Source organism: Talpa occidentalis, unplaced genomic scaffold (assembly GCF_014898055.3).
Source record: "Talpa occidentalis isolate TD23 unplaced genomic scaffold, MPIMG_talOcc4v2.1 talOcc4.7, whole genome shotgun sequence".
NCBI lineage: Eukaryota > Metazoa > Chordata > Mammalia > Eulipotyphla > Talpidae > Talpa > Talpa occidentalis.
In genome coordinates, this window is record NW_023605083.1 from 9,069,755 (window position 1) to 9,080,753 (window position 10,999).

General features: G+C 37.7%; 1 protein-coding gene across 2 annotated transcripts in view; it reads left to right on the forward strand.

Annotated features, from left to right (window-relative positions):
* RC3H2 (ring finger and CCCH-type domains 2) overlaps positions 1-6,188 on the forward strand; it is a 42,528-nt gene extending 36,340 nt beyond the window's left edge. Inside the window, exons 20-21 of one of the 2 annotated variants that reach the window (XM_037495347.2) lie at positions 87-235; positions 847-6,188. In XM_037495347.2, coding sequence (XP_037351244.1) covers positions 87-235; positions 847-1,042 — 345 coding nt within the window. In that variant the 3' untranslated portion in view covers positions 1,043-6,188. The remainder of the gene's footprint in view (positions 1-86; positions 236-846) is intronic. The other variant, XM_054688562.1, reaches the window with a different exon arrangement.
* The last annotated feature ends 4,811 nt before the right edge of the window (positions 6,189-10,999 follow it).

Sequence of the window (10,999 nt, forward strand, 5' to 3'; positions counted from 1 at the left end):
CCAGCTACTGTATAAATAAAAAATAAATCTTAAAAAATTAAAGCATAAAATACTTTCATACAGAAGATTAACATTTAATTTCTTAGGAGATCCTGGACATACAGCTTGGTATCAGTTCTCAAAATGATCAGCTGCTGAATGGAACGGCGGTGGAAAATGGACACCCAGTCCAGCAGCACCAGAAAGAACCGCTGGAGCAGAAGAGACAGAGTTTAGGTGAAGACCATGTGATTCTGTGAGTGTTAGACAGAAAACTCCTGACCAGTGGGCATAGGGCATGAATACTTAAAGAGAAATAGATACAGTGTTAAATTCACATTTGAATTTAGTTTTTGTAGGAAAACTTCTTTAACTAGGCAATCATTTGGTCAGTCTGGATTTTTAGGAGAGGAAGTAAATTAGGACTAACAAAGTGTTCTATTTGAATAGCCTGAAATTTGCTTTTTTTTGGAATAAAAGTTAGTTTTTGTGCTCCAGCATCAGATAATACTTCCTCAGTGTAATAGCCAAACTTCTAGAATACAAAATGGAGAATTAAAACCTAGACGATAAGCTTCCCTTTTTTTTTTTTCTTAAAAAAGTTAAGATTTTCTTGACTTTAATATTGCCATTTTGTATAACTTGCCAAAAATATGGGCTAATCTTGAACTTGATGGTTTATTGATCTTTAGTATTTTAATGTTTTAATTTTTGGAAAATGGGGCTTTTTTTAACAACCGTGATATTTTTTAGTGATAAAGACGTGCTTTGCTAGGGACTTTTAAAGTTTGTTACAACTTTTATTAAGCATGAACAATTACTCTTAAAAATTTTCACTTACAGATAATTTCATTTATTTTCTCTCAGGGAGGAGCAAAAAACAATTATGCCGGTAACTTCTTGCTTTAGCCAGCCACTCCCAGTGTCCATTAGCAATGCAAGTTGCCTCCCCATCACCACATCTGTCAGTGTTGGCAACCTCATTCTGAAAACTCATGTTATGTCCGAAGATAAAAACGACTTTTTAAAACCTGTTGCAAATGGGAAGATGGTTAACAGCTGAAAGGAGGTTCATCTTTCAAATTTGTGACCATACCATGGAGGCATTTACACTAGCTTTTTATATATATAATATATATTATATAATGTATATTTTTTTTAAAAAAAAGATATTACTGGGGGCATCCATTTCCTGTGGACTCTTTGATACTTCAAGCCCTCTTGCATTAGCATTATGAAAAAAAAAAGAAAATTTACTTTACTAGGGTAACATGTTCACTTTCCAGAAGTGAGTGGAATTTGGACATTTAACTTAAGCTTCAAGCAGCTTTTTATGAGTTTGTAGCAATCCGGTGCAGTAACTGAGCCATTTCCTATTTTAAATGGCTTCTATAGAAAATTAACAACTCAGTTATTAAACTAGCAGGATCCTACAATGATACATCTAGTGAAAGTAGACTTAATTAACTTATTTATTTCTATTTTATGTTTCACTGAGAAAAATTTCCATCTCATTCCAACTGCTTTATTTATCTTCTTCATGAACTTTGCATGGACTTTTTTTCTTTTCTGTTGTTTTCTGTTTGTTTGTTTTTTTTTTTTTTTTTTTACTTTGAAGAGTGGAGTTAGATGTTCTTACCATAGAATTTTACAGGGTTATATACTAGCTTTCTTTACTGCATTATATGTAGGAGTGTGGTGCAGTGCTTTTATCTGTAGCATTTAAATTTTTTTTTTAATTTTCCATTTTTCAAGAATAGTTTCTGCTTTGTTAATATTTATACACAGGCTACTTGTTGAAGTAAGTAATTAAATATATAACCAAGTGCCTAAGTCTTTCAGCTGATGTACTAGATATTAAATTCTCCTAAGTTATGCAGAATCGTTTTTACAATTTTGATAAATTATGCACTAATGTAATGGCAGTTTTTTAAAACGCAGATTTAAGCCTGTACATTATTGAATCTGATGACTTGGCAAAAGAATCAGGTGCTTTCAGCTTTCTTGAGAAAACCCTGTATGTAGCGTTTGCACTGACTAACAAGATGGTATTGCTGGGTTTTTTAATTTAAACTAATTAATTTAGATGTTCATTGCATTGTCTTGGTTAAATATTGTTTATTGTTACTTCATGTTGGGGTTTAATTTTTTTTTTTGTTTTCTGACTGACTGTTAGGTTGGTAAGACTATGAACCATGTAATAATAGAACATTGGCTAACCTTTATTCATACTTAAAAACATGAATAATTTCCCCCCTGCTAAATGTGACTGAAAAGTGTTTTGACTTGGCATCTGAAAGTATGCAGTCTGTTCAACCAGCCAAGCTCCAGATTTGTGGGAGGTATTTTATTGAACCTAAATTTCAGTCAACATTTGAAAACAAAAGCTGGGCTTCTTGGTGATCTCACCTATAGTTTGTCTTTTGTTTGTCTCCCTTCTCCCCTCCTCACCCCATTTTCTTTAAGATTAGTTTGACTTTTATTATTGTTTTTTTAATTAACTTCTGTGAAGTTGTTTACTCTGAAAATTGTACTGGAATATTTTAAGCCAAGCTGATCTTTCACCAGGTGTACTGTATGTAAGGGCTTCTCCTGCTAGCAAGATGCTTAAACAGGATCATGTTATTGGTCGTCTGAGCTATTTAGTTGTTTTACAAAACCACAGCATTGTATCAGATAAGATTTTGATAAAAGTTTTGTGCACATTTCCAGGGGTGGGAGGGTTGACATTTCCCTGAAATTTCTTGATCAGAATGAGTAAATACTGGTGTTTGATACCTGTCTTAATGAACATGCTCATAAGGTGACTGATAAGTTGTAAATATACCTGAGAAACAAAGGGGGTAGTTTTGATATTCTGGTGTCAGTATGGAAGATCTTACACATTTATTTAATACTCAGATGTAGGGAGATGTTTGTTTGTAGCATAACAACACAGTAGCCTTGACTTAGTTTCCTTTGGTTAGTACTGTACCTTTTTGCCATGGCCAGTGCTCCCTATCCCTATAAAGACATTTTATTTATTTCACTCTAACCTGAAATGAATAGGAACAAGAGTTTTAAACCATGTTACATTAACTTATTTCTGACATTATAAATTAGCCTAGAATATTACAGGAACATGATTGTTATATAATTTATATCAGAACCTTTCTATAAATATGTGCTTATTACATTTGAAATGCTTCCAATGTACTTTATTTGCTGTTTGTATTTCCAAAAAGGATATGCAAACCAATATGTCTGTTTCATGGATATTTAAATAGTGAGATCTTCCATGTTGAAGGTAATGTATTTTTTTTTAAGATTTTAAAATTGCTATTTTGTTACAAAATAGAGACCTATTAACAGTTTGAGAGCTCCTTATGTGCCCTCAGGGAAAGAACCCTCTGTGCGACAGAACTACGCAAAACATCTTCAGCACTGTTCTGAGGGTGAATAATATACTACATAAATTGATCTTGTGTATTTAACCTTATCTTTTTAATTTTAAAATTGAAAATTTGAAATTGGTTGTGCTCTGCTGGAGGGGGTTGGGATAAACTGCTTAGGTGTTTGCCTACTTGTCCAGTGAAATTACATTTGCATCAGTGTATGTATAGACCTTCCAACCTATTGCTATGTCTCCGAACATTTATATTAAAATAATGCTTGTCTTGCAGCAGGTGATCCCATAAAATAATAACTCTCCATTCTAAAAAACTTACTCTTTCTCACTAACAACATAGAAATTGTTTCTGTGTTGGGATTATTCTGTGTTCCATCCTTTATGTGGTGGCCATCTGTTTCTCGTGATGGGTTTAATGTGAAGAAAGACATTAGTTCTCTGCCTTTTTAGAAGAAAGAGTAGTTTATCTAATCTGTCTTCAAAATGGTATCGTATCTACTGAAGTCATACTGGAAAAAATTACACGTCAGAAGTAGGATGTGGCTTTTTAAATTGGGGGCATTTCCTGTCATTTGACCTTTTCATCAACATGTTGTGATGTAATGTTTTGAAATCAAAGAATATAAAGTAATTGGAGAGGAAATTTGTAATGTTGGTGACTAACTGCATTTGTTGCCTCTGGTCTAATCAAGAAAAAGTAGTCAGAGGTCTGAAAGGTAGGAAAATTGTGGGGGGGGGCTGTTCTCCTCCACTTCTTGTGTTTATTTTCAATATCCAAGTCCCATTCTGAAGTCCACGCCTCATTCAGATACTGTGAATATAGCATCAGCAGTTTTCTTCTGTGTCTCATTTCATTTTATAAATTATGACAAAGTTACATGTGTATTTCCTCTAGGCAGATTCTGTTGCCCTTGCTTTTAATGCCGTCTGATTAACTAGTGTCGCGCTTGAAAGTTATGCATTGTAATTTTCAAGTTAAGATAGTTCATGGAGCCAGTGGCACTGATTTTTGTGCTAGTAGCTCTTTACCTTTCATAAGAGAGTAATGACATTTCTTTTGACAGAATAATGAAATTTTCTTTCTGCTGCGCTAGAACTGAAATTTTCCATTTGTATAGATCCTAGTCACTTTCACTCAAATTTCAAGTTGATGCTAAGTATAAAAAGCACATCCCAATTTTATATGCTGCCTTGAGAAAATTACCTGATACACAATAATTTGTAGGAATTTAAAATGTGATCATTAAACATTTGAGAATATTGTTTTAAAAGCCATCTAGCTTGCTTTTGCATTTTAGATGTTAAAGCCCATACTGTCTTGTTAACAGAGATCTGTAATGATCAGATACAGCATGTGTTATCAACTTTGAATCTCAATATTTCTTCCCTAGCTGCTGTGAGTCTGTTTCTGAGCAGACTGTCCACCTGTATTGGTAACTAAGTCATTAAAGGGAAAAGTTACATTGCAACTACAGATGAGTTTCCTGTGTTGTAGTGAGTAAAGAGTGTTGATGGGATCACTTACTGTAACTCCGCCTATGTAAGAACCCCTTCTGCAAGCAGAACACAAATGAAAATGCTCAAGGAGTATCCCATTTTCTGGATAAATTGAATATATTTGCTAGTTTCTCCTTTATACCAACTGTTTCTTTGTATCCCTTTGCTGGCAAGGGAATGCAAGGAGTCAAGGCCTCTGATCAGAGCATCCCACATTTGAGTGGAATCTTATTTATACTCCGAGAGCAGTTATACCCCCAAGTAAGTAATTGGCAGTTTTTTTTTCTTTTTTAAAATAAAAATTTAAAAATATCCTTAAACCAGTGAAACACAGACACTGGCTGCACTTAGTACTGCCAAAAGCCAAGGTCATTTGCATATATCCCATCAATCTGTCAAGAATTAGGCCTCATTTTATAACCCAAGGCATGGAAGTGCATGCATTCTCTTAGCTGGGCAAACAATTATACTGTAGTTGTGATACAACACATGTGGCTTTTATTTGTACTGCACATATCCACTGTACAGCCACTTGGGAGTATCGTGGTTAGCTTGCAGCAACTGCTGTCTGCATTTATACTGTTTATTGCATATTCTTTTCCCTGGAAGTGAAAGAGAAATGTTTTTCTTGTTGCATTGATTACATTTTATAAATTTGCTTAGCTGGAAAGTTTGGGAAAAGAGGCCTGTTTGTCAATTGTACAACCGATTGTGAAGCTCTAGTGTGAATATTTTTACGTCTGTATTAGACATTTTCTTTGCAAATCTATTGTTCGATTGAAATGTAAATGAAATTAAAGATGGTGTACACCCATCATGTAAAAAGCAGGCACCATCTCTAAGATGGATTTAATGCTCATTTTTAAGGCATATACTCAGCTTCTATTTAAAACTATAATTTAAAATAATTCTGTACAATGAAATGGGGACTATATATGGGAATAAATTCTATTCCATTTATTTCAATTTGAATTTCCAAATTGTAATGTTTCCCTTTGTGCTATAGGAATAGGATTAAATGGGGGAAGGCTAGGACTTATAAGGCCTGTATATGGGGGGAGGGCGGAGATGGAACAATGAGGGTTGTGATGATAGTGGATAGCAAAGAGTGAATTCTGTGTGTTTTGCTGTAGCACTGAAGTGAAGAGATAATAGCTTTGGCTGTTCACGGAATAGAGCATCATGATTTTCAGTGTTTGAGAGAAAATTGATGGAAAAAGTTTGCAGTACTTGACATGTATTTGCATGCACAAAATAAAATTATTTGTCCACCTTAAGAGTTGTTTGTTTAGTGTCAATATTAAGTTTATGGTACATTTCAGTTACCTTGATTTCTTTGCCTTTTTTTTTTTTTTGATTAAGCTGCCAGGATACTCCTTAAATTGAAATTTAAAATAATCACCTGCCTCATGCATATATCATTGGGCAGGATCTAAAATAAATGACTAGACCAAGGAAGTAGAAATAGTCCTTAATTTGATCAGTCACTTCATTCCACTGTACTTTCTATATGGGAGATAAGGACATAGATAATATTTGCAATTCACAGGCTAGTGGAGAAAATAGGACAGGTACTTAAATAACCAACACAAAGCAATGTATCATAGAAGTATGAAAACAGTTTTGTCAACATCAGAATATGAACAGATTATATTGTTTCCTGGATGGAGCAAGACACCATTTCCACTGGGCCTTGAGTAATTTCATTCATTCATTCAGTGAGTAAAGTCCCTCTCTGCTGGTCATTAAAACTAAAGGGCAGTGAACCACACACCTTTCTCTATCTAGCAGCTCAAAGTATGGAAAATGGAAAGATGAATCTGAATAACCTGCTCAGTGAGCTAAATATTCTATTGTATATGGAAGTTCCCAAAGTAGAATTATGGGGGGGGGGGGCGGAAGAGGAGGGCACATAGTGGAGGTGGTGAGCCAGAAGAGGTACTTTTTTGAAACACGACCTCAGACTGAACTTTGAGGCTTAATAGCATTTTACCAAGCAGGAGTAAGGGGAGAAAACACCCCAAGAACCTGCTCTGTCTTCACAACAACCTACTTTGAATCTTAACAGTCCTTCATCGTAGGTATTATGATCCCTATTTTATATCTGCAATGTTAAGTCACTTGTCCAAGAAAGTGGTCGAGTCAAAACTCCAGTTTACGTTTCTCCTTGTTGTGCCTCCCACCAGTGGTGATGGTGGCTGGAACCTGTTGTAGCCATTGCTGTCACTGAAAAGAGTGTTTAAGGAATAGCTTAACTGACTCTTAGACCACTTAACGTGTTGCAGACACGGCTCTGAGCACTATAGGTATGTTAGGATCTAGGACCGTTGACTGTCACCATTTGGTGAGATGAGAAACTCAGGCAAAGGCCTTAAGAGAATGTGTCCAAGGCGGCCACATGGTTGGATGAAGTAGGTAGACCCTAATAAAGGACATTAAATACCTTACTAAAGGGACTATTAGGGAAACTTGGGAGTTAGGGTTTTTAGAAAGATCACTTTGGCTAGAGATAGACTGGCAAAGAGACCCGATTAACAATCTAGATGGGAAGTTATCTAGAGCATGGCCAAGCAGGGAGAAGAAAAGAGATGGATTTGAAAAAGTGGAGAGAATTGACAAGATTTATGGGAGAGGGAGTTTCTGTACATTATAGTGGATTAAATTTAACTGGATCCCAGATATCATTGCTAAGGACAGACCAGTATTTGTGAAGCATTTAATCTTGTATAAGCCCTGGAGTGACTGTGGAGATCAGGAAGAAGAAAAGCCACGGATAGTTGATCCAGGAAAAGAAAGAAAACTGAATGAAGCAAATGAAATTCCAGGAAGATTTTATTTCCTTTACCATTAATACCTATTGAAGTACTTGTCATCCATTTTCACAAAGTCTGAGTTTTTTTTAATAGTTGAAAACTCCGTAGCGGTTCCAGACTTAGCTATGCGTTTCAACCACCTAGGGATCTTTTAAAAATCTCAAATCCCAGATCACATCCAGACCTAATCAATCAAAATCTCTGGCGGTGGGACCAAAACACCAGCACTTTTGAAGGCCCCAGGTGCTTCCAGTGTGCAGAAAAGTTTGGGAACCACTGCCATAATGAATGAAAATGAGCCTGGGCCTATCTGCCCAGGTGTGTTCAGTAATATTCACTGTCAAGTGCTCGGAACTGGATGGCTTTCACAGACTCATTCCACAAATATATTTTTTGAGAACTTTGCAGTGTCTCTTTACCAGACCTTAGGGATATGGGAGTGAACTGTCCCTGACTTCACTAGAGTTGGAGGGGACAGACAAGCTGTAAATAAAAGGTGAATTTATATATCATGAGGCATAATACAAGCAGATGAATATTTTTCAACCAAATGATGAGATTTTGTCAGGTGGGGGCGGTCATTTTCAGCACTGTGGACAGTGGTAGGTCGGCATCTCCACCGAGCTCTCAAAGGCCTCAAACTTAACATGTTCAGATCTTGAGGTTTCTGGTATTTCCCCTCTGCCCAAATTAAACCTCTTGCCTTCCTTATTTCAGTTACTTCCCCCTTGACTACTACTCTTCATACCTAGTCCAGCGAGAAATCCTGTCCGCTCTATACCTTCAAAATATATCCAGAATTTGACCATTTCGCTCACCGAGGTGCACACCTGTCTCATCTGAATCGTGACAGCCTCCTGTGCTCCCTGCTTCTGCCCTTGCCTCCCTTCAGCCTCTTGCCACAGCAGCTGGAGGGAGCCTGTTAATGTGATAAGTCTGAGCATTCCTCGGTGCTCAGAACCCTTCAAGTGCTTCCTGTTTCACACAGGGTGGAAGCCGGTCTTCTCAGATACTTGGCTAACTGTACTCCAGCCACACTGGCTTCCTCTCTCTGCCAGGCATGCTCCCATAGTAGGGCCTTTACCCTTGACATTCTTGCAAGGGCAGAGGGCTTCCCCCAGATACCTTCACAACTAGATGTTCCCTTTCTTCAGGCCTTTACCCAGAAGTCAAGTGAGAACTGGATGGAAAGTCATGGGGGTGGGGTGCTATATAAAATAGAAGTTTCAACCCAAGAGAGTAGACAGATTCAACTGAAGTCTTTTTTTAATTTCATATTCTGAAATACTTAACAGATTCACAGGAAGTTGCAAAAATAATAGAGAGGACCCATGTGCCTTTCACTCAGCTTTCCCAATGGTAACATCTTGTATAAATCTCGTATAGTATCAAAACCAAGAAATTGACATTAAAGTAATTTACAGACCTTGAGATTTCATAAACTTCATGCGCAATCATTTGCATGTGTCTTTCTCTGTGTGTAATTATATGCAATTTTATCACATGTAGATTTGTGGAACCACCACTATCAAGTAACAGAACTAAAAAAAGATAACAATAATTCAGAATTGTCCCATCATCTCAGAGATCCCTCATGCTCCCTCTGTATATTCACATCCATGCCTCTTCCATACCCCTGTTTTCCCACCCCTAATCCTTGGCAACCTCTGATCTGTTACCCATCTCTATAATTTTGTTGCTTTGAGAATGTTATATAAGTGAAATTTTACGGAATGTAACCTTTTGAAATTGACTTTTTTTTCACTCAGCATAATTCCCTTGAGATCCATCCATATTGCTGCATGTATTAAGAGTTCGTTCCTTTTTATTGCTGAGTAATAGACCATGGTGTGGATGTACCACATTTTGTTTAAACATTCACCCATTGAAGAGCAGTTGGGTTGTTTCAATCTTTTGGCTGTTGCAAATAAAGCTGCTATGAACATTTGTATACACAATTTGTGTGGGTGTAAGTTTTTTTTTTGTTTCTGAAATGATTTTGAGCAAATAAATTGGTATGCTTTGTCTGCCTCTCAAGAAGGTGAATAAATGATAAGATCTAACTTAAAAATGGACAAATCTTTCAAAATACAGTTTACCAAAACAGAGACAGGATGAAAAGGGAAATGGTGTAACTCTTGTACTATCTATTGTCACATAACAAATAACCCCAAAAGTGGCTTGCCACAACATTTATTTCATGGTTTGTGTAAGTCAGGAGTCTGGAATCTGCTTCTGTCTCTCATGGGCTGCAGTCTGGGTGGTGGCTGCAGCATCTCACAGCTCATCTGGAAGGGTATGCTCCCAAGGTCACTCTACTGACTGCTGGCAGGATTCTATTGCTCGCAAACCACTGGAAAGAGGGCCCAGATTTTTGTTGGCTAGAGGCTGCCCTCAGTTCCTTGCCACATGAACTTCTCTGCAGGGCAACTCACAATCTATATGGTAATTTGATTTCTCCAAGCAGCAAGCAAGAAGTGGTTGAGACAGAGGTAGAGTAGGGAACATGGGGTGGGGTGGAGAGAGAGAAAGAAGTCACAATCCATTCCTTATAAGCGAGGCTCTAGTAGGTCCAGTCCAGACTCGGGGACTGTGTAGAGTTTCCCCATCACCTCATATTCATGCTCTTGTATAATTCCTTCCCCTGAGTGTGGGCAGTACCTAGTGGCTTCTTTATCTTCAGGCATGAGAGAGAAACCATACGGGAAGTTTTACACAAAGAATGGTTAACATCTAATAAATGAGTGACAGATGCAGGGACTCTCCATATGGTGCTATATGACTTATTTGGGGAGATCATGTGAGGAAGGACAAATGTGCAAAGGTGTCCCATTACTAGATGGGTTCAGACCTCATTGAAGATGGTGTAGTTAAGCTTACTGGGCCAAAGAGAGGTTTGCTGGGTTTGCCCAGGCTGGAACTGATTGCTGGCAAAGGAGAGTAACTCTTTGGGCCACAGATGAACTACACCAGAGCCCAGGGAGGGAATTGGCACCAGTGCAGACAGGAAGCATTTGGCTGCCAATGCAAGCGGGAGGCCTTCAGGGCACCGATTTCGGTAGAGAGGGCTACTGCAAAAATACTGCTAGGCCAAATCGGGGTTGGCAAGGACAGCAAGGGAGTACGTCTGCTCATCGCATGGCCTGAGAAGCGTGCCCTTGGATATCCTTCAAGCCATACACTGACCACAGACCCTCCTGCAGTGGCCTCCAGTGCCCTCTACTGAGAATCTTTGTGCTCACTGCCAAGGAGCGATGCTTCCAGGAAAGATGCAGTGAGTTGTTTATTGGCACAGAATCTGTTTTAGAAGCTGCCTAATGTA